At 42.7% G+C, this 24,601-nt stretch overlaps 1 protein-coding gene across 7 annotated transcripts in view; it reads right to left on the bottom strand.

The window, feature by feature from the left end:
• qkia (QKI, KH domain containing, RNA binding a) overlaps positions 1 to 24,601 on the bottom strand; it is a 75,458-nt gene that overhangs the window by 42,930 nt on the left and 7,927 nt on the right. For all 7 annotated transcript variants that reach the window (XM_034674534.1, XM_034674529.1, XM_034674530.1 and 4 more), the window contains exon 2: positions 6,178 to 6,320. In XM_034674534.1, the coding sequence (XP_034530425.1) occupies positions 6,178 to 6,320 (143 nt within the window). The remainder of the gene's footprint in view (positions 1 to 6,177; positions 6,321 to 24,601) is intronic.

The raw sequence follows: 24,601 nt of genomic DNA, 5'->3' as shown, positions 1-24,601 counted from the left end.
GAGTAGAGATGGAAGGCGTGAAGATTGATGTCGGTTGGAAGTTTGGAAGATGTGAGTGAAGGAAGCGCGGAGCAAAGTTTTTTTGAACTTTCACAAGCAAGCAACAGAACAGAAAGATAAAATTAGTCAGGATGCTAAGTAGCATTCAGTCTCTCTCCGGTCCTGCATTTATCACAACAAGTGAGTAGAGATTTGACAGAAGAACTATGGACGAGTTCTTGCTATGATGTGCTGTTTTATTGAGCGTTCTACCTCAGATTGGTCGAGTAAACACTTTCAAAACAGGACGGTGTCAGTTAAGGTCAGGAACTGGAGTCACACTGCGCCTCAGCTGATCAGAAATCAGCTGGATCACTCATGCCTCAACTCTGACTTCTCTATCAGCTGACAGATGAAACTATACAGATTTGGGGCTTTCCTACATCTAAGGGATAATAAGCTCCTTACTCTTGTCCAGCTATTTACCCAATAGGACAGATCCATACCAACATTAAAAAAAACATCATCAAACAACTTACTATCATAATGAGATTATTCTAAAGTTGGAAATTGATATTTGTACTGGTTTGAAAATTCCTTTACAGCCTTTGATCCCTTTGTAGTCAATCTTTCTCCTCCCCCCTGCCTCTCAGTTGAGAGACAACAAGCCAAGGAAGCACCAAAAACCATCCACTTACACGACACAAGATTGTATTATGCAAGCAATCAGGGGCGTCAGTGCACTTACAAACACACATTTAACAGCTTACACTGTTGCCCTTTGTCATGTTAACTGACTTCAACAAATAGAGTCCTCTCTGTTTAAATTATCATTGTAATTACCCTCCTCATCAAATAGCTAACTAGAAAACCATCCGTTCATCAAATTATCATCATCCTGCATGGCTGGCTAGCTGCAGATATCAAAATCCGCCACTCTGCTGCTCTGTCGGTGAGGTGAGGCGAGGTGTGGGGAAGTACATATCCAGGGCTGGTAATGACTTAAGGGGGTCAGAAGGATATCAGGAGCTGGCATGATAAGTGATGACACCCTCATGGGAACAAGCTTAATGACTTTCAGTGTGCAGGGAGCTGGCCGGTTCGGTCCGGGCGATTTTACTGCAGTGAAACAGAGAGGTCTGGGACATGCCGTCTCCTTAAATCACCTGAGCTGCTTTCTTTTGCATCTTTGTGCTCTGCCGTCAGAGTGAAGAATCATCAAGGAGTGAAGCTAATTCATACAACTTAGTCATAATCTAAGAAACCTAAATTAATTTAGTATACTTAAAGAGCAGTTGCAAAGGCTAAGTTGATGAGGACCTTTCCTCCAGTTTTAATAAACTGATGAACAACAACAGCTAAATTGCAATCCCCTGTCTGACAACTGAGCCAATAGCAACTGTATTGATCTTTTCCAAGCAGACAATTTGTTTGCACCGTTCGATTGGCTTCATTAGCCTTCAAAACACAAACCAATAACCAAAAAATACAGACTTGACGAGGGATCGCACATCTGTTCCTTTGAGGATTGATAGTTTGGAGACGACAGGTGGAGCGAAGGAGAGGAAATTGGTGTAAGGGGTTTCATTTCTGAAGTAAACAACTGTAGTACCATGACACAGATGAAACTCCAGACAGAGAACACACATATCAGCGCTGTGCTGCACAGCTGTTTTCACAGACCCATGAATAAAAGTGATCACTCGCTCCTCTTCAGACAGTTGTGTCGGGCAGTTGCTTTAAAGCTTACGTCCAATAGAGGGTCCTATTTCATAGAGTCAGCACAGCAGAGGTGGTGTCTGTGTGTGTTTCACTCCCAAACACTGACCTAGCCACAAGCAACCTAACAGTTTGCAAATACAGACGCACTGGGAATAAAGAGGAGACGGAGACACACTTAAAAGACATGTCACATATCCTATCAGATGCCTGAAGGTCAACGGAAATGACATGCTGAGCTGTCAGTCAGCTGCCTATCAATGTGTGTGTGAGCGTGTGCTCGGGAGAGAAGTGGAGCCACAGATAGCGTTTAATTGAAGGTTGAAGTTATCAGATAGCCTGCGACTCAGCTGTCACTCAAGATGCAGTCACCACGGTGACGCTTCACAGCGCTCTGCACCACTGACGGCATCAGGAAATGGCTGACTTTGAAGAACCGCAAGGGAGCAGGTACAGAGGCACACCGGCAGACAGGATGATAGAGACACAGGGCAACGAGCAAACACACACTTACAGACAGATGTGGGGCACACAGGCGAGCGCACACAGGCCAGAGGAGGGACACACTTAAGGGAATTAGAGTGGAAGCATGCTGGCAAGGCAAGTTATTTTGGTAGAATTGACATGCTGCACTGCATCCTGGCACCAGGACAATCTAATCATCTACCGGTGAGATGAAGGCAGGCGACACTTTGGTGGGACAGAGACAGCCCCTCTGAGGGAGGGTGACCTCGCCTTTAAGATGTGGCAGGTAAAGGTAAATGGGAGTTGTGTTTTGCAATGAAAGTAGAAGCTGAAAAGAAGGTGAGTAAATTCTAGGTGTTTCAAAATGAAAAGAAAAGTGTGTGAGGACGGAAAAGATGGGGGGGGGGGGGGGGGGGGTATGAATGATGATAAATCTTCCATGGCAGGTGAGCCGATGCCAAGAACACAAAACATAGACTTGGGCTATCAGCGGCTGCTTTCTTGGGAAAACGTAGAATTGCATCAGCAACACACACAAGTGCACACGCATATGCCTTTTTTTATTGAAGGGATCTGGGAAATCAGATGGCAATGTGAGAGGGGGAAAATATTCCCGAGTCTAATAATCATCATTACAGTTTCCTCTGCTTTTAGCAAGCAGCAGATGGGAATAGGATGTGGCATTTTTCTTCTCTTCCTTCTTTTCTTTACTTTCTTCCTCTTCAATATGATCCCACATCATCCCCCTTCTTGCTCCACTACTAAATGATTCCACTCACTATCCTCAAAGGAAACGGTAACTGTATAGAGACACTGCTGTGTTTAGGCCAGATCTCTCAAAGCATAGAGGACAAAGAGGAGCTACATTTATGTTAAAGTATGTTGAAAACAAGGTTATATTTTATCTCTGCGGCATTGCAACCTCTCTTGACCATGTAAACAAACATGTTTAGATGTATTCGCTCTAATCTTTTGCTTGTAAACACTGCTCACAGGTTTATTTTGTGAAAGCAGGAATAAAATGGACTCCATTAAGAGCTGTTGCTGATTTCCCCTGGTTCCAATCATCACATCTATATATAACAAAGCTATCTGGCATTTTCCTGTTTTTCTGCCCACCTAATGACCCCACACAGAGGAAGGTCTGTGTGTGTGTGTCTGTGTGTCTGTGTGTGTGTGTGTGTGCGTGCGTGCGTGCGTGCGCGTGCGTGCGTGTGTGAATGAAGTGTCCAAGTGAAATATAAGCCATTTGTGCCCCATGAATGTGTATTTGTCTCTTCATGTACATGCGTACGTGCATGTTAAGTGTGTATATAAATTTGTGTCTGCTAAGGTCATCAGTGAGTCATCTCGGCCACCAGGGGGAAGCCTAATTAATTTAGTGTCTTTCACGGCAGCTCGTAAACACAGTACTGAGTTACAGCCCCGCTCTGCTCTGCACAGAGCAGCATGGCAAACAGAGCAAAGGGAACACGCGGGTCATCCAAGGATGCAACACTTTTAATAGCCTGTTTGTGTCCATGTGTGTGTGTCTGTGTGTGAGTGTGAGAGTCAGTCCATTAGTGTCTTTACAACCACCAGTGGCAGCCTCGTTTTCTCAGACCTCCCTCACTCTTCTATAAAACATATACAGCCATCTTCAGGGTTAGTACAAAGCCCACCCACCCACACACCCACAAACACACAATGCAGGGATTTCAGCAGCAGCAGAAAGCATGGGATCCCACAGCAGAGAAGGTAACAGATTTAGCCTTCTATCTTTAAATAGCATAATCGACAGTCACTGCATTATTTCAGCAGAATAACGGCCCTTTAAATTAAATTCACTTATTTACAAGAAGAACAAGAAAAGGTGAATCAAGAAGCACACATCCTTTAACCCAGGGGTTCCCAAACTCGACCCCCAAAATATAGGTGCCAAAGACTGGCGACCCCCCTGCCCCTTGAAGCAATTTAATGTGGCTTCATTTAACTGGTCTGCAGAAATTTTGCTTTCCTATATGAGCATTTGGCTCTGGTTCCTGTGCTGTTATGAATTCACCTACTGCTACTGATGCTTTTGATAATTAACTGTTCACTAACCCTAAACTTAGGAGTCATCTGGCAAAAAGAAAGGCAGAAATGTCATTGCGTTTTCTATTTTCAAGGTACTACTTTTGTCGATATCTTTTACTATAATGGGTAGAATTTACTATTTTTAGATAACTTAGACTTTTTTTTTGCATTTTTTCAGTATTTCTTTGTTCACCACAAGTTAACAAATTAAATATAAGTAATACAAAACCAACAATGAGTAGAAAAAATAAATAAATACAAACATAATAATGATAATAAAGGAATAATCATAACTAAAAGTAAAAACAAAAAGGAAAATAAACAAGGTAAAAAATAAACTAAAATAAATAATTATAATACATATTTTTAGATAACTTAAAAAAATAAACATTCTATAAGACATCTCAGGACCCCCCATTTGTGTCTCACGACCCTCCCAGGGGGGTCCCGACCCACACTTTGGGAACCCCTGCTTTAACCAATCTAGAAACATCAAGGATACAGACAGAAAGAATAAACAAATATGACGATCGGGACAGATGAGGACAGTCCGAGTATCTGAAGTCCCGCACTAGAGATGAAAGGTCAAAGACTGTGTTGTCGTTGGTTGATTTAGCTTGAGCTTAGAGGCTGAGTCTGCTCTGAGGGTCAGCTGAAGCTAAGCTAATCCGAGCTAGTCCCCGGTGCCCTTTATCAATTCTGTCAGGGGGAAAATGCAGTCCACGCCTGGCCGGGCCGTGCCCTGCTCTACAGTGTCTCTTATCCTCCGTCACCTCCCTCTATTCATTTCCTCACTGCAAGCTGCTGGGATTACGAGGAGAGACGCTGCTCCCCGAGACGGGACACGAGCATTCATGTGTGTGCCAAAGATTACCATGCGGACGGGAAGGTGACCGACCAACTGTGGTGGCAAACTTACGCACGGAGCTCTGCATAAAATACACACACACATACAGTACATGAAGGCATACTTGGAGATGCTCAGAACAGTCTTTACTGTCTTGCATTATAACACATAGAAAGAAAAGGAACACAAGGGGTGTGTTGGTGGTATTAAAACAGCCAATTAGAAACAACCTACATGTCTGTTAATGCATTTATTAAACAAAAACAACCCCTGCAGTCTGTGTTTTTTCTATAGTGAAAGCTTTGTCATGTGTTATTCTTTACCAGCTGTGTGTGAATGTGTGCGTGTAAATATATATTTTCATCTAAAACACTGTTCTCACTAATTAGGGTTAACGTCAAAACATTTCCTTCCCCTGTAATTGAATATTTATGAAATTAAAACTAACTTTTTTTGGCACTCCTCCTCTCTCCTCTCCTTCTCAGCCCTAATCTACTGCTGAGCTGGCCCATAAACACCCCAGCATGCCATGTTTTCCAGAGAGCAGAGTCTATTTAGACCACCACCTGATACAGCTGTAACGGCAGTCCATTAACAACTTTGTAAAGACGCTACGAGTGCGGCAGCTATTGTTTAGCAGGTATAACTTTGATAGAAAAAAGGAGGGTAAGGACGGAATGATAATCTGAGAGTAGAGTGTGTGTGAGAAGCACATAAGTGTGGGGGTGTGTAGGAATGTGCAACAAAAAAAAAAGAAGGAGGGAAAAACAAGCATGTATGTCCTCAGCGCTGACAGATTGTTGAACTATCGACAGCTGCCATTCCAGTGATGACACACCGTAAAGACACATGGCCTCAGGCAAAGGGGCGACCACATGCGCGTGTGTGTTCAATTTGATGTGCATGTCCACAGTTACAGATGCTGATTTAGCTGTTAATACAAACATATGGGAGCAAAAAAACAACTCCCTTTGCTTACCACACTCAAAATGAAGGAGAGAAGAAAAGTATGATCTCATCCTAAGTGGTGTTTTTGCTCTTTCTGTGTACTCGTTCCAGTGTGAATGTCTGTTTTGCTGTTACAGTGTGGAATGCATGAAGGAGCTACTTACATCGGGGTACTCTTTGACAGGCACGAACAGTTTTTCCTGCAGGTGGACGATGGGTCCCGTAGGCTCGGGCAGCTCTAGAGGGTGTCTGTCCACAAGGCCATTCACTGTGTCGCTGTACATGTCTTTGCGCACTCTGTTGATCTCTGGAAAACACAAACATGTACACTGTGGTGAGCAACGACGACAAAAAAAATCAACATTTCTTTAATATATCACTGTTCAATTGATTTTCACTTCTAGGCAACGGCTTAATGTAGCATATAAATCTTGGCGGTAAAGAAGAAAAGAATGGCAACAGAAATTTGTCAAGTTGCCTTGAGTAATGTTTGTCATTTATCGACAAACAAATGTGCACGTTTGTTTTTGGAGAGTACACAAAGAGCTGTCGCAGCCTGTGAGAGGGGAAATATGTGACAGTTGAGCATGGGTGCTTCCTATTACCAGCAGGAAAAAGTACTTTTTTAGAGGAAACTGCACAAGCAAAAGAAATGTGTGTTTTGGGACGTAAGGGCCAAAGTTGAGTCCTGCATTACTTAGAGGTTAAGACCACTGTCCCTACTTTCTGCTCCCCAGTGACTTTTCTGTAGCTGGGCAGGTGGAGAGAAGAGCTGCTGAGAATCACTCAGGTACATGCCTTCAGATCTGATCCCTCTGTCAGATAAACTAATGGACCTCACTCTTACTCTCTCTCTCACTCTCTCTCTCACACACACACAGGCTTTTCCCTTCAAACACACGCATACCTCTAATTCATACACTCTGACTGATTCAGAGGCTCACCCAAATTCCCACAGCAGAGGAATGCTGTGTCATGCAGCTTGAAAAGCATCCATTCACTCCCTGTGTGTGTGCGGTTGTAACACTCATTGATAGGGGACACAAAGTGCTCGTCCTTTCTAACTCCCCACGGTACAGATACAGTCATGCCTCGGCTGAAACTAAAGTACATCAGGAGTAAGAGTAGGGAGAAGAGTGAAGAAGAAGAGACACAAACATTAAGTTTTCCAGAGTAACAGCTGGAACAAAATGGTCGCGCTCGTGACACCTCGAGGCTTGATGTGCGTAGGAGGGAGAGGAGGTGGGGTGTTGGGCACTATCACCATGTCTCATGAGACCTCGGGCCAGTTGGGAGTTTTATTTTAAACTCTAGCAGGGGAACCTGATACTCAACTATGGATGCCCTTAGTGAAGCATGCCTGACCTCAAAGCTTTAACCTCTCACAGAGGCAAAAATAGAAGGTGGATTAAACTTACATAATTAGGATTTTGTGTAGCTGTAGGAACAGTTGCACACTTTAACAAATTAAAATAAAGGGTAAAAGTTGATTTGACGCTGGAATACATTTTTGGGGGGTTTCCTGTGCTGCTGAAAAAGTTGGTCTCTGGTTACCGTCGATGACAGACTGACAAATGTGTGATTGATGGGGTTATGGACGCTAACAAGCGAGCACACAAACATCTGGCCTGCAGCTGTGTGGAAAAACACCTTGCAAGGCGAGTTACAGGCGAGGCAGCGGGAGACTAGGCCCAGCTTCCCGAACAACATGATGTCAGCGCTCTGTGGTCCACTCGGACACTCCCTGTCCTCCTGCAACATGGACTCAACCTTGTGGTGTCTAACCCACAGGACAGATTACATCAGTCCTAACTAACACAAGCAGCTTCGGGCTACATGCAGGCTTTGTGTGTAAACAGAGGGGTTTGCAGTGACACATCGTGTATAGAATAGCGCAGGGAGTGGTGGGAATAAGTCATCTAGGAGAGTACAGTGCATATGATTGTGTGTCAAAAGGGCCTCACTGTATGTTTGAACTGCTTAAAGAAAATTCACCCACTGCCTGATCACTCACAGAGTTAGTATTCCTGAAAAAAAAGATCACTATTAAAAGCCGTTCTATAAAAATGAAATGCCCCTACTTACTATAAATCTTCCAACCTTACTTGCTGCGTCTGTCACTTCAAGCTAACATTATTAAACACAGAAGAGCTATTTAACAGACCACTGGTGGGCTAAGCATGTGTGTAGAAGCCATCAATGACAGAGGGAAGAGGAGCCAATGTTCTGTAGGTTAGAAAATCACTTCCCTGCACGTACTTTACCACAAAAGCAAATATACTAGATGCTGTTTGCTCCAGAGAAACACTCATTCTTCGGATTAGCAGAGAAAATAAAAAGAGGAAGTGTGTGCATGTGACAAAGCTTCCCGACAACCACCAGCAACAGCGGCGGCAGCCCCCACCTCCTTCTTCTAATTCTGTTTCCTCTCGCTGAAATGCCACATTAACATAAGGGGGCCGTGCTGGGCCATCAGTGGAGACGTGCGGCATTTGACAACCTCTAATTTCAGTGCGGCAAGTCTGTGCTGAAGCGCTGCTCTCACCTAAAAATTACCCCCTGCCTTGCTCGACCGATGAAATCATTTGTCTAGCTGTCCACCCTGGCAGAAAAGGCAGATTTTCAAAGAAAGACACAACAGGAGGAGGCTGAGGATTACTATCTTGGGAGAGAGAAAAAAAAAGGGACAAAGAGGACAATTAGCTGGAGTAAGAGGGGGGGGGTCATCAAATGAGAACTTTTCTTAAACATATGCTTTGAAGGGCAAACAACTGGATTATGTTCATGGTTCTGGCCGTATAAGGTATAGTTAAAGATCCCTGATAACAGATCCCCTGTTACTCCCCCTCAGCTATCTCTCAGCTCACTGTGTGTCATTCACAACCTGACTCAGCAACCCGCACTCGCATAAACAGCACTTTTTGTCAGAGCTGTCTATTTACCTGTGGGGGGTGCCTGTGTACAGACAGGAACAAAAACACAGGCACACTCAGGAAAAGATCATAATATCTGGGTTTAGTGTTTTACCCAGACATCTGTCAGGAAGACAAAAATCAACCTTGAGAATGGTTGGAGGGCAAAGAGGAGGCAGGTTTGATGAGACAAAGACAGAAGAGAGAGCGAGAATGATAACCATAGTGCTGAGCAAGCACACTGCTGCTGTATTCTGCTCTTTTCTGCCTCTGTGTAAATTAAAACCCATTTCATTCCATCCATCTCTCTTTTTGTTTCTCTCAATTTCTTGCCCTTTCTTCTCACAATCTGCGGTGACAAAAAAAGAAAATGTCAGTCTGTGGCTGCGGATCTATCTGGCCTTTGAAAGCTCAAGTAGAGAGACGTTTTTCGCCTCATCTTCTCAGTGATCTCTGAAATAGCGGGTGATGAATATCTAAAAAGGGGAAGGACATGGGAGACGAAAGTGGTAGATGGAGAGGCTGTGGACGGAGGAATATAAGGGAGGAAGTGGCTGAGCGGTTAGAGCCAGGTAGATGGATTTAAGAGTGAAAGACCTTTCTTGACCCTGTTATTCATTTGTAGTAACTTTGTAGTCCAAGCAGTATTGACCAAACGTGTATCAGCATGCTTTGGTAAAAGAAGACATCGCAGCTCCCATCAGCAATAATCAGAAGACAAAAGTTAACTCTATAAACAGACAATCTGTATTTAGCTTGATGCTATGTCGCATCGTTTTAGATTTCCAACTTCCTGAAAAGCATCAGCAATGATGCTGAAAGATCTACAAAAGAAACATTAGCCAGTGCCAACTGGACAGTTTCATATATAGTTGTCTGGTGGATTAAGATATTATCAGCCAAAATGTCTGGTGGGAAAAGTGCCACATAATAAATAATAACATCTGAATATAGGATGTTTTCTCCCCTTGAAATACATTTAGAAAAGTGGGATCATCTTGTATATTTTGGATCTACACCTTTTCTTGCCAACATACATTCACAGTGGCAAAGTGAAGCACCTGAAGAGGATTGACGGTCAGCAGGAGTACAAAATGCATGAGTGAGTCCGCATTGGTGAGCACGAAATCGAGCAGTATTACAGGCTCACAGATGTTGATCAGGAAAAGATCTGAAGAAATTGACACCACACTAAGTGACAGGAGGGACAGGGAAGACTTTGCTATTTTCGCTTGCTTTTAAAATGGAAACAAACATTAGAACAACTAAGATAACAAAAAACTTACCCAATAACACACAGGATATTATATGCTGTAACTTATGCATTATTAAAAACATATAAAAGATAGAGTGAAATGTTTAGACGGCTTAATAGCTCCATGTCTGAAAACCCTGGCTAATGATCATATTAAGAGCGGTGTCTCTTTCTCTCTTAGTTGGCTCTCACATGTAAGGCTATTAAGAGCATATGTCTGAGGGTTCAGCTATATGGCCGGTCTTTTGAAATGTTAACAACCAAAATTGTTGACTAAAAAAGGTCAGTTAATATTGCTGCCATGAAAATAAGCTGAAAGACATGCATTCATTCCTCATATATTAGCCTAGATTTTAAGTAGTTAAAATGATTTGATTCACAATGCAACAAGAGTAAACATACCTGTTTTCTCTCCACTACAACAAAAGTCCAATAGTGTTCAACTCTTGTTACAATGTTAAAAAGCAGCATGACCAGCAAAAATAACATTTTTGCCTGGCTCCTATCAGCAAACACTATCCCTGCCGTACTTAAGTAAGTAGTGGAAAAGGCACTGACTGACATTAAGTCAGATTTCTACCAACACAGAGACCATTACGCATTGATCACGCACAGCAGAATTAGCCCTGTGCTGGAGAGTCATGTGCACCAGGAAGGAAATGATAGAAGGGGCAGAAAAAAAATCCATTAAGCGAATCTAGTCATCTGAGTGAGTGATATTTGACAAAGTCAGCCACCATGAACTCAGCACCACGGGGTAGGAAAGCTTTTCATTTAAATAAAAAAATAACATGATCATGCTGAAGCAAAACGGGCAGATCAAGGATGGGAGAATAGCCAATAAAGGGAATAATGTTTTCTTCTGTTGCATCTCTTCCTTCCTAACATGATCTGATAAAGGTAAACACAGAATATGGAAAAAAACAAGGAGGATGTATCTTACAAAAAGAGAGATCAAAGAGAAAGAGAGAGAGAGAGAGAGAGAGAGAGAGAGGAAAAATGAATATAAAGAACAATGGAGCAGTCCAGGAGGAATACAGTAATCAGGTTTAAGACCGGTGGAGATCATTCTGCTAGACCTGCTCCGTTAGAGAACAAGAACAAGTCCATTAAGAGCCCAAAAATAGACCCTGCTCTATAGCTGCTTTATCCTCACCCTGTAGCTCTGAGATAAAGGCCCTCTGACCCTGCAGAACACATCTGTCCACAAAAGTGTAAGAGAGAGGGAAAGAAATCTAACGGCTGAGGAATCGGTGTGATCAGCTTTGCCCGAGGAAAGCAGCTTTAGACACCTTGTGCTGCCTGGTATTAGGCTGATAATATCTGGCACCTGAAACAGATTGAGTGTAACGCCAATTAATGTTAAAGCAAGAATGATCAAATGTTACTCTGTGCTGAAAGACTGATCGGGTCCTCCCTGTTTAGGTCAGTTCAAGATCAAAAAGTGTTCAAAATCCTTCCTTATTTCCTGCTAGCTCATGCACAAGTGCTCCATCAGGATTTTGAACCAGTGAAAAAAGGAAGCCATGTAAATATAGAAAGAAAAATGTCTTTAAAAAAAACCATAGCAATCACAGATGCAGCTAAATGTGAGCGTGCAGAGTGAAACAACACTCAGGCGAGGAACAAGCCTTTTCACTTTAAAGCTGTGCACTTTAGCAATCACAAAGCCCGGGTACCCGTTGCAAGTGAAAGGATTTGGGCGTTAAATGCATTCCTGCCCTTTATTCACGGCACAGACGACTTTATCCAAGACGACACTCCACTTCAACAGTTTAGGGGTTTGGCAGGCCAAGCATATGAAAGACGGAGGTTTCTTTTAAAGCAGAGAGCAGAAGTATAGTGCGCATTGGTGGGGGTGACTGAGCCATGAAAACGTATGCATTTCTGGGTCTTATCGTCTTCTCACAGCTGCCTCTCTCTCCCCCTCCCTCTTTGTAGAGGAATAAAAAAAACTTTTTATGCTTGTGTCTTATTTTAACTTCCTAATCTTTGATTTAAGAGAAGGCCCACACAGCTTGTATCTTTGATGTTCATGCACACTGTTCCCACACTGTTAATGAGTAAGATGTACTATCAGTATTGTATAAGAAGAGCAGATGGATTTCAGCTCTTGGAAGAAAAACAGCAGGTTTGAGTGCAACAAATTCTACCTGTGACATAATGTACAGGGCACCGGATGTGAATCTTTAGAGAGGGTTTTACTGGAGTAAGGGAGACTTTAGTGATAAATAACAGAAAACTAGACACGTAGGTAGATTAGATGAGATCTCTAGATCAATATTATTCCTCCCAATTAGAGTATTATGTCTCTAAAAATGGTAACATCAAACACTCCAACCATTTGTGACAATATTACCCAAGTGTGTCTGTTACTTGGAGTACTTTTCAACACACGGGGATGCAAGTTGTTCTCCCTGTGGCATGCAGGCAGCCACTGCACAGATTCAGAGAGAGAGAGAGAAAAGGCAATGACTAACAGCTTAGGAGTGTTTATGTCTGAGGATGTGTGACGACACTCAGTCATGCAAAACAAAAGAGCCTGGGCTCCCTAATAGAATGTCCATTCAGAAATGAATAATTCAGAATTATGGAAGAAAAATGAGGCACAGGGTCTTTTATTTTCTTTAGATAACTTTTAGGGCAACTGGCACAAACATCATCAGTAGAAAAGTTATGGATATATGTTAGCATTGTGATTGGCTAGCCACCTGTAGGCCAACTGATAGGCTAGCGGCCCAGAGAGAGGCCCATTGGATCCATCATCTACAGACTGAGTCGTCTGGAGGTTTAAATGAGGACTTTTCTTTCTCCTGTTTTCTGTAATAGTAGTGATTTTGTATTTTGGTAATCAATTTTCTGATCGCGCAGTGTATTGTATTTTTTGTGTAGTTTTATTTTTATTCTAATTGTTGTTTTTGTGTATTTTGTATGTATTTATTATTTATTATCATTATCTAAAATAATTTACGTTACTTGGTATCATTTTGTAACAAGCAGTTTTTTTGTGGCACCTGGCGACAAATCTGATAAATTGGACACACCCACCCAGTTAGTGAGACGCTTAAGAAAGCTTGGGTTAAAACACATTATTTTCTTTTCTTATTGCTGCTGTCAGATTATTGAGATTAAAAGTTTGTCAACTTAATGGCGGGAGCTGACAATTTTCATTATATTATCCAACTTGGGTCAGCACTGAGTAGTTTTTTTGAGTAGTTTTGAGTGAGCATGCCAATTCTCTTTCAGGATGTACCTTTCCAATGATGGGCTCCAGCCCTCCGGTGACCCCAAATGGGATAAGTGGTATAGCTAATGGATAGATGGAAAATAATAGTATTAAAAATATATATTTCAATAAAAGACAATTATTCTCACTATTGATTGAGCCATACAGAGCTAACAGTTTGTGTATTGACATGTATTATTTTTATTGGAATATCATCATTTTATTAGCAGGGTATTAGCACATTCATTATTTATGTCCGCACATTAATGTTAACCAAGCAATGTTTAAGAAGAGAAAGATTAAACTAAAAAATGAAGGATGTTCAAAACAAGATCATGTATTAAAATCACGGCTTATCTTTGAGCTGCCGTGTATACACTTTAATATTTCAAGCTTTACATGTTTAGAATTTAAAGTTTAGATGTGCTGCCCCTTGGTTTTAAAAGCTCTTTTTTTTAAAAAGGTGCTTTATATAACGTTATTGAACAGGCCTGCCTCGACGTGATTCTGAGAGGAAAGTAACAAAAGGAAGAGAGTCCATACTAACATTGTGAGCAGGAAGAATATATTAATGTATGCATAAATGCGAGCATTGTGAGAAACCGGCTTTGAAAAGTGTTAACCTTAGCATTAATTCATTGAACTGTGTGAATGTTCTCACATTGTATCACAACTATGAAATTCAAACAGCACTGAAACACACATCTCTGCTTTGCTTTCCAGTGACTCATCTCTGATCCCTGACATGACGTGAATATCAGCGCTGGCCCTCACAGACTGAGGGGGTCTAAATGGCTCGAGACAGAAGTGACGGCGGTGTTTGCCGGCAGCCAGAGGGAGAGATTTATATTGTGTGTCAGGGATTCTCCTGAAGCAGACTGGGTAAAAAGCTCTAGCGTCAGGTCTTTAAGCAGACAGACCACTAAATAAACGTCTGGAGTAACAAGGTTTCTTGATGTGCCAGGGTGAAAAAAACATTAGACTAGATAAAAACACACCCAAACACATAGAAACATGATTAGTCATCTCAGGTGGAAAGGGCAAGCCAAGACACAGAGGAGAAGTGCTTTCACCCCAAAGTGGAATGAAGAAAAAAAAAAAAAGGTGCAAAAAGTACACAAACACTCGGTTTGCAAATGTACGCCAATGCACATTTATATCCCAGCCAGCTCCCTTGCTGAAAGCAGCACGTTCTACCCTCTGATCGCCAATAATGAGCTGAAGCTGCCTGAAATCGCACAAGTAGCTAATGACGCACAGAACATTCAACTGTGGTCCAGGAACCTGTGAGCCCAGACACATGTTTCATTCTATACACACATAACTCAAGCACCCAACTACACATTAAAAACACCTACACACATATGAGCTAATGAGCTTTTGTGTTTGTAGGCAGGGCTCTCCTGAGAGAGTGAACCCACAGAAATAGCACTCCACATGGAAGGAGGAGGGAAAGTGCCTTAGAGAAAAATCTGCTGAACAAATGCAACAGGAAATGGTGCTTCATCTCGCCTCCATGTGCTGGGTACTTTGGTTGAAGGTTAAATATTAACATTAAAAGGGAATACGGTCCTTTTCAATCTTCACTAAGAAGTAACTGAACTCACATCTGGATGAGTTCAACCACAAGTTTAACTTTGATTCTGGCTGTACATAGGGGAGTAGCAGACGATGAAGGTGTGAAGTAGCCAAAAAAAACAGCAATCAGCGCAACCATTAATCATTACCAGTGGCAAATGTAATGTTCTTTTGTTGCTGTCACAGTGACTGCATGCTGGAAGGGGAAGAAGTGCCAAGCTGAATGTGGCTTACTGTGTCTGCTGGCAGCGATGGTGACGGTGTGCTATAGGAACGTGTCATAGCACGTTAGTTTGGTGATTAAACAAAGCAAACAGACAAGCAGACAAGGAGAGTGGGAGGCAAGAAAGAGGCAGAAATAGCAATGGTGTGGGACAAAAGGGACAGAATACACTAGGAAGTAAACATCCCGCCAAAAATACCACATTGGCCTTTATTAAAAATGATATTTGAAGAAATGTCTTTGCCTACATACAGCAGAAAATAGAAATCACAGAATAAAGGATGTCGTTAGACTGGACCGAGACAGATGAGCAGGTGCAGAGATTGTCCTGGAAAAACCTGGCTGCAAAGTAGGCCAAGTTAACTGAGGCTTGAGAATGCGTTATGATGCTAATGAAGAGATGATGATAATCCAGAAAGCCATTAAAGGACTGAGAAGTTTCCAAGAAATACAGCGTGACTGAAAACTTTAAGATAACACAACTACTAAGAAAAATGATACAACTGCAAAGACTCAGAAGAGCTTGTGGTAGTCTTAGAACTGGCGGTTAGTTGTCATATGTTGGAGAAATGAAACAACAGAATGTCTATTTAGCAAAAGCTAAATAGTTCATTGGTCCATTGGTTGATAGGAGGTGTAAAAACATTATCACATCAAAATATCCCTTTTTTTTTTTTAAATGTATCATTTCAGATTTTTATTCAAAAACTGGTAGTCTGTTGATGTGTTTGCGCCAAGACTGCTTAGTCAAAGTCACATTTCACTCAAGCCAACTGGCATATCTGGTTCTATTAGAATGGAACCAAATCAGAAAAACAAACTCATCCTAGCAGAATGAAAGTGTGTGATTATTGTCAACTCATTAGATAAGTTACCTATTGGGATATCTCCAATTACATTTTGAACTAGTGAACCTGCGTGAGTTATTTACGACCATTAACCGGGGAAACAAAACAGTCAACCTTCGCTATTAAAAACGCAGAAGCATCACTTTCTCATACTTCTTTTACAAAGTGGTGTTTTCACAGCCAGTCAGTCACATTTGGCTCAACTGCTGCGATAAATAATTTACATGATTCCTAAAAAGTTATAGCAAAATCCCTTCATGTTCTCCCATCCTGGGTCTAACAGTGAAATGAGTGATTCAGACAGTATCTGCTGAGCTATTAAGACTAAAATTAGAACAGGAGATCATCACATTTGATGATGTGGAACTGCTTTATGGGCCTGTGTGCTGGTTGGGGGCATGCTGGCAGCTCAATGAGCCATAGGAGTGCCAGTTTTGTGCTCTCAGTGGGGTCTGCCATGGAGTGAGGTGAAACTGGCAGGGAGGGTTGGTTCAATACTGAACCATAATGGCTTACTCTTAATGGTTGCCGCAAGGGGCCAACGTTCATTACACTCTGCGTGGGGGGACTTTCAACAGGCTCATGGGGTGAAACTTAGGAGTGCACGCACACACCCACACATTTAAACTTGAGGGAGGCACCCAGAGGCGAGTGAGAAAGGTGAAAAGCTACAGAAACAGTTTTCTTTCCTTCTCACACACACAAGCGCGCACACATTCACAAAACTGTACAGTAGGTAAAGGGGAGTGATAGTGTAGTGGTTTACAGAATGCTAAACCTCCTTCTCAAGTAAGTTTCACAAAACTGCTAATTATTCAGCAGAAAATATTCTAATCCAGCACAGCAGAAGCCAGAGTTCTGTGCTAATGCTTCCTCTTGCCTGGGTTCACCCTCTAAAGCAGTCCAATACCCTAGCTCAGCTGAAACAGCCAACATAATGCACACAAATGCAGACTCAGGCTCCCTCGAAAAATACCAGGCAAAGGCAGGCTATTTGACTGCTGCTTTTGCCATCTAAAAGGGGGAGCCATATGTAGCGTTAAATTGGAAGCCACAGCAATAGTCATTTAACAGGCTGGCTTCAAGAGAGAAGCCTCATGAGCTGAAAATGGTTTCACAAATTTTAGAGAGGAAGAAAAGAAATAGCCGGCCTCAACCAAGCTACAAAACAAGGGGGGAACCCACTTTCAAGAAATATAACCCACACCTTTCTCTGAATACTAAAAATGATGCACAGTTATGACAGGAGCAGTCAGAGCTGGTGGATTAATTAGTGCGAACACAAACAGACACTCGAAGCATGAACAAAGCATGCGGGTAAACAGCCAAACAGATTGTTGGTTCTTCTGCATCTCGGGGGAACTCATTTCACAGACTCTACCTGCCAGTGAAATCAGGTGAACTAACAAAAGCGAGACCTGAGCCGTGCTCACACACTGCTGCTCAAGAATCCCTCTCTCACTGTGCTTTAACCTATTTAACTCTACTGTCAGTGCATCACTGGATCTCAACACACAGCCAAGACATCTAGAAACACATCCTTTTTATCTATGGATGCCCCAGGCATGCTTTTACACACATGCATCTGCACTCACATTGACACACACACACACACACACACACACGCACACACCACACACACGCATACAAATACATGGCATGGGATGTAAAATGAAGCACAGGATGCCTGCTGTGAGCTGAACAAGATGTGAGAATACAAGATAAGGACGGAGAAGAATAACAGGATGAAGACTCAGGATGCATGCTGATGGGATGTATGTCTTTTGATTGGACAAGCAGCCCTTGGCCCCATTTTGTGTTGCCCTGTAACCATTTCCTCTGGAAAAGGGGTATCATTCTCCATTTGGGAGGGCCAGGATGACTTACATTCTCTGTCAGTAGCCAGACCGGCTCCTGTTCAGCTTCAAGGGAAAATCGGAGCCTCAAAGGGTGACCACAGAGTAAAACTAACAGGCCATAGACCACAGATTAGAGGATCAAAAAGCACAAAGCAGTATTAATCTATCAAACACATCTTAACTGTGTCTCTCTCACACTCAGCAGCTCCCCCCTCCATCACGTAACAATAGGAGGAAAGGTCCAGCTGTCAGATGAGGAAACAAGAGAGGAAGAGAGAGGAAGGAAAGGTTCTGACAGTCAATGTGACTGGAGCCGATAACATGCACTGCACTTCCTGTCCCCACCCCTGTCACTAAGGAGACCACAGTGCTCACGACCAATGGGATAGATCGGAGGGAGAGGGGGGAAATTTGTCATACTCCCCAGCACAAATTCAAACAGAGATTTTTGACTTTGTTGTCTGGTTCAAAGAGATCATTCACCCTTGCTTCAAAATGATGAAAAAACATTTAATCTATAGATAATAAAGTTGCTTTTGATGAGACTATGAAGTGTTGTGACAGAAAACCAAAGAGCTCATTTAAAAGGAAATTACTTTGATACACGCAGGTGGTCATTTGCTTTATATTTTACACTGTGAAAAGGCAACACAGACAGAAGTTACACTATCAGGGAATCCTTACATTAAATGCTCCTCGGTTTGTGAGGACCAGATGGGAGCAGCAGGAACCTGCCAGAAGTGCCTTGTTGAGCCCGTTGTAATAATAAATGTCTTCATCTAATAGGTGCCGCATAGACAGGGGAGTGACATAATGAGGGAAAACCACACTCCCTTCCATCCCTCATTATCAGGGAATGAGGTCACTTCATAACATCAAGAAAGTACGTAAAACAAAGTGACAATTGAAATTCACAGTTTCATCATCCCTCCAGAGAGCAAAGTTAAAACTGAACTCAGTGTTAAAGTAAGGAGGTGTTCTGGGGTCAAAATGAGGCCAAAACTGAACCGCATACATGTGACAAGACAGTTACAAGGTCTGCTTTTCCTGCCCCATGTGGACGGTTATGATTCAATAATGTGAAACACTAACATTGGGAAGAACATTGAGACATGCCCACTGTTTCAAAATAAACTACACAGAAAATATTGTTTAAACTGATGCAATCAAACACAACAGCCCTGCACTAAAACCCACCTTTATGACTCTTATCTTAAAGCTGTTAAGGCTGTCACTGTGCCACAGAGCCATTGATTCTACAGTGGGTGATTACCATGCTGCTGTTTGTGTTCTTGTTGTATTGGATTGAATGTTAATGAAAACAACAACAAAGCATTAATGAAAAGAGCTCATCTTCCCTTTTCAATACACCAGCTAATCAGCTGCTCAAACTGACGGGGTCTACACGCAGTGACATAAATGAGGAAGACCTGAAAACAAGCCTTCAAAGTAGCCACAACTCTGAAACTGTCCAAAACCCCTTTAATCAGCCAGGTTGTCCAGGACTCATCAGTTTAGCAGTCATAATAAAGTGAAACACTTATGGTTAAGTCACTAATGCCTGCTTGTTCAGCCTGATGTATTCATTTCTGTCTATTATTATGCAAGAACATCACTATGCGGAGCTACTCAGGCAGCTGTTTCCTTAAACAAATAACTTCACTTAAGAATATGTAACATTTTTATACATTGTCAGACAATTTGAGGGAGAAACACCATCTGCTTAGCTGTGCTTCTCTCCAACATGAGACTGCAGACAGGGCTGAGAAGATCAGACATCATTGAGACAAACCACCTGATGACACTTCATCTGAGTCACCTTATACTCAGGTGAGAAAGGTTTTCATTTCCTCGCATGTCAGACAGTGCTATTTTGGATACAGACAAATAAGTGTTGGCTGGATAATATCGGCCTTGGATGTATCGGTTTGTCTCGACAGCATCCTCCTGTTAACCTCTCTCTCCTTTTAGATGGTTTTCAGTTTCAATTACAGCTGATGGCAACACCTTCAAGAAGGTTGTTTAAATCCCTATGCAGAAAAACCCAAGGAAGTGTCTTGGCTACAAACAAAGGAGTAGAATAACCGGTTAGATCCCAAAGGGTGCACATAGCACGTGTGTTTCAGCTGTTCTTTCATCCCCGAGTAAAGGGCCTGCTGAGGCTTGTAGCTGCTACTTTTAGTTCAGCTCCAGCAGGCACTAATACCGCCGTCTCAAGCTGTGACAACACATCAGCGATGTTATGTCTCTGTGCTGGTCTCTCATTGTCCTCGCAGCCTAACACAGCATTTATCCTGGATCTCAATGTTACCACTTCAAACGCCTTCTTGTAAAATGAAAAATTAGACATACAAGCTATGTGTTAAATGTCTGGATGGATATGCAGGATTCTCTGCCAGATATTCAATTGTTCTAGGCTGCATATCTTTGGATGGATTGCGTGGTAATAGTAAGTCAAAGAGGTACGTAATGATTCACTCTGAAGAACAAACAGGCCTGGCACTGTTTAGAAATGCTGAAAACTCCCTCTGTGTATGATGCACTTCCAGATATCAAGATTGACAATGAAAGGAAGATGAAAAGACTCGTCCTGACCTACTCCCTCCTGTCTGCACATCATCAGAGGAGCTGCTCTTTGGATGTGTGTTTGGTTGTCTTTTCCTGGAGATCATCTGGTTGATCTGTTTTGTCTGCCAAGTCGTGTTGGATGAGCCATTAAAAAGCATTGAAAAAACAAAAGATGTTGATGGGGCTCTAACAACTGGGTCAGAGTGTCATAAAAAGGAGGAGAGGAAGAGTCGCTGACTCGTCTGTCATTAACTAAGCTTCCACTCTGTTTAAGCCTTTAAACATTGATCTGCCTGGAAGCGCTTCAGTGTGAGGGCTTACAGAATCTACATATACATGTGCACAATTACAGCCAGGCACATGCAGGCGTGCTGCTCTCTGGAACCAGCGTTTGAGCCTGTGAGTGACTGTGCAGAGAGGGATGGGCATATTCCGGTCCTAAGCAGACAGCGAGAGCTGGGGCTGATGCAAACCGACAGACCACGTAACAGGCCTTTAATGTCACCACTGGTCCTCACATGAAAGAGGGAATGTAGCCCCAAGGCTCGATTTTTGCCACACATACTTAGCAGAGAGGGGGGAAGCTGCGAAAGAGGAAACAAATGGGAGAGGAGGAAGGGTGAAGTAGAGAGGAAGGGTGAAATCTGGAGAAGCAGGAGATGAGAGAGGAGAACACAAAGACAGGGAGGGAAAAGAGGGAGCTGGGAGTCACGTTTATAAAGTAAATAGGTAAAAAGAAAAAGGAAAGGAAAATGTGTCTTTCCTTTGGGAGAAACGGTACAGATTCTCTCCTTTAGCGAACACTATGATAACGACAGGAGGCAATACAACATAAACCGATGAGAGGGATCCATGTGTGTGTTTTAGACAGAAAGATGAGATAAGTAGGAGAAGGCAAACTGCAAACAGCTTGTGTGAAGGCAGGGAAGAACGATGTTACACATGGTGATGAGGGAGGAGGAGCGGAGGATAACAGAGGTCTGGTTCATCGAAAGTGTCAGACGCTCAATAAAAATAATGCTGCAGGAAGAGCTCCCATCAGAAACACCCCAAACTCATGTCAGACACACTCTCCAAGAAAGCAGAGGAGAGGAGAGGAGGGGTAGAATAGGTGGAACAGGAAAAAGGAGAGGAGGATTAAATGGGACAGAGGGAGGCAAGTCCATCTCCTGGAAGACTATTCCTCACCTTAAGGTGTCCACAGCAGCTGTCACCTCAGCACCCTAGACTTGCACACACCTGTCTCCCCTGCTGCGTCTACACACTGTCCATCCACAGCTGTCTTAAACCTTCCCTAAAGAATGTCTGCAGTACATTATTTGATGCCCCTACATCTTCAAGGGGTGGGGGGGGGGGGGAAGTAAGAGAAATCAAATCACTGCATCTCTAAAAATCAGTGTGCTCCGCGTCTGTGAGCTCATCCCAGCAGGTCCTGCAGGGATATTAATACAGCAGACAGACAGGAGCAGCTGCAATCTTATCCAACAGGACAATAAAGCAACACCTTGTAAGTCTTTTATGAGCAGCATTCCTACGTAATAACACGGGGCCGAAGAGGGCAGAAGTAGAGACCGAAGTGAACTGAGGATGCATCACAAGGTGGAGAGACATGCTGGTTGATGTTTGAAAAACAGTGCAAACTGCTGTTAAGTCACCTTTTTGACTCTGTTAGGAGTCGCCTCTCTCGTCACTGTAGATGTCTCCAGCATGTAGGCACATTAAAAGGTTAGTTATCCAATATTTGGTGGATTAAGATGAGATAAGACCAAATCGTGTCCTCTGTTTCTGAATTCCACACTACCACACGTGAAACACCGACATAAAGATCGATGCAGTACAAGCAGCACCTCGTACTGCTGCTGGTTAACGCAACTATTTGAATAATTGTCTAAAAGATGCCAATGATTATCTAATCAAATTTTGTCTTGAAATGCCCATCTCTACAATCATGTTAGCGTCACAAAGTTAACACTTTTCAGGACGACTAAAAATTAGAAGGAAGGGAATGTCTTCTAGAGCTGGACCAATACAGCTGTTGGCCTGTATTATACAGATGTTTCAGATCAGCATCACGCTTGATTTGAGTTGCTGAGCTTTTTGTAAACAGTTTTTTATAAACAAATATCTTAATTGAAGAGTTTTTAGTATCTTTGTGCAGTCTTATAGATGCAAAATTGTTGCACACGCTCTGTATTCATTCCACTCTAAGAAAAATTACCATATCACAAGTCATGTCGCTTTCAGTCCTCAGTCACATTAATCATACACAGGCCCGGCTCTACTGCATGCTTCAAGTTGTTCCCACAACAACCATTGGATTGTGAGGGTAACAGCGCATTGTACTGATTTTACAGACAGCACTTGTGTGTATCCCTCTATGTGAACTGGTAGGAATGACCCGGTGTGTGCGTCTGGCCCATTAAAGCACAAAAAGCTATTGTGTATCATTAGCTGAGGGGGAGGAAGGGAGAGACAGAGTGGTTGAGTGTGGAGCTGAGGGAGGGGTCGTTGACCTTCCTCATAACCGAGCGGATGACCTCATTCACAGCACACATGAAATCCTCTGTCTCCCCCCTCTGTTCTTCATCGCATCCACCATCCACCCATGTCTCTCTCTCTCTCTCTCCGCAGCCTCGCTCGTTTTTTTCTTTTGAGTGAGCTGGGACGAGGGTCGCTCTCGCTAACCCTTTCACACACACGGCGCATTCTTTCCTGCCAGCTACATGTGGATTTTTATGTCAGTTGTTCCTGTTACACATGGTGCTAAACAGGCTCTTTGTTTCAACAATTAAAGCCTAATCATACAAAACCAGCCATTGTTTCTGCTCTGTAATCTCCTCGCAACCACTGAACTGATAAGGACAGGACAGACTTAAGCCTCACCACAAACAGACAACAGGCAGCAACAAATGCTAACAAACGTAACAAGTCACAAAACTGTTCCACTTGTACGACTCTGACTTCATTCACTGCTGCTACTTCCGGGCTGAGTGTGCTGCACATGATCATAAATTACCCTAAGCAAATCATGTTGTACATTAAAGCATGAGCGTGTGGGGCAGACAGGCACTGTAAGGACAAACGTGCAACACATGTGAGCCAAGTCAGTGACACAGGAGTGAGCATGATGAGCGTCTGAACATAACTAATAGATGGATCCGGCAGTAGATTTAAAAAGTAAGACAGCTCTGTGACATCTAAAAACTTTGGAGAAATCAAAACAAATTCCATCACTGCGAGAAGGGAACACTTGAAGGAGTCGAGCAGCGCTTTGGAACACGCAAGCCCCCTCTGATCTGAAGACTGAAGGAACGACATCCAATCACAGCCCGGCACAAAGTGAATGTGAGATCCAGGGTAGGGTTGGCTGGCACAGGTGGTTCGAACATGATGAACTCGAATAACTTCAGTGTGGAATGAGCTCCTTTACCACTACCTCAAGCATGCACACTAACACAGAGCTCTCTGTACTGACAGAAAGCATTGCAGCTTGATTGCTTTGAGGCTGCTCTCCTTCACCCTTACAGGCGCACTTAACACTTTTAACACTTGACATGTGATCCAACCAGTCTTTCAAATAGACTTTGCTGTGAATAAAGCTGCAAGCGCCGAAGGCAATTCAAGTGAAAACAACAACAGAGCTTATTTGCCATACTAGTATCAAGTAGGGTTCAAATGTCAGCTTTAAAATGTTTATGCAATTGATTTATATTCAGAAATGCATTAAGTAGGAGCAGAGTGTGAAAGAAGGCTGTGTGAAAGACAAATATAGTAGGACAGAAACCACTTCTGCTTCTATCTTCACATTAAACACAGACTGCAGAAAATATTTACAGCTGTTTGAAACAATGGTTGACAATGTTTTATTTGTTCTACTCAGAGCTGGAAAACTATCCCAAGGTGGTCCGACGCACGCCAGAAACATTCTCATACAATATGTCAATTTCATTCAAAGGCAGAGCGGGGGAACCTAAAGGGGCAGCACCGTCTAAGAGTTAGCGTTTGGGACTCTGTGTTCAAAACCCTCTTAAACGTGAAAACATGTAAACGTAAAGGACCAAGCAAGGAACATCAAACGACTTGAGAGTGGAAAGTTGTTTACAGACTGATAAATGGGAA

Source organism: Notolabrus celidotus, chromosome 22, assembly GCF_009762535.1.
Source record: "Notolabrus celidotus isolate fNotCel1 chromosome 22, fNotCel1.pri, whole genome shotgun sequence".
NCBI lineage: Eukaryota > Metazoa > Chordata > Actinopteri > Labriformes > Labridae > Notolabrus > Notolabrus celidotus.
Note: the sequence above shows the minus strand (reverse complement) of the source record. Positions and strands in the feature narration are given on the sequence as shown.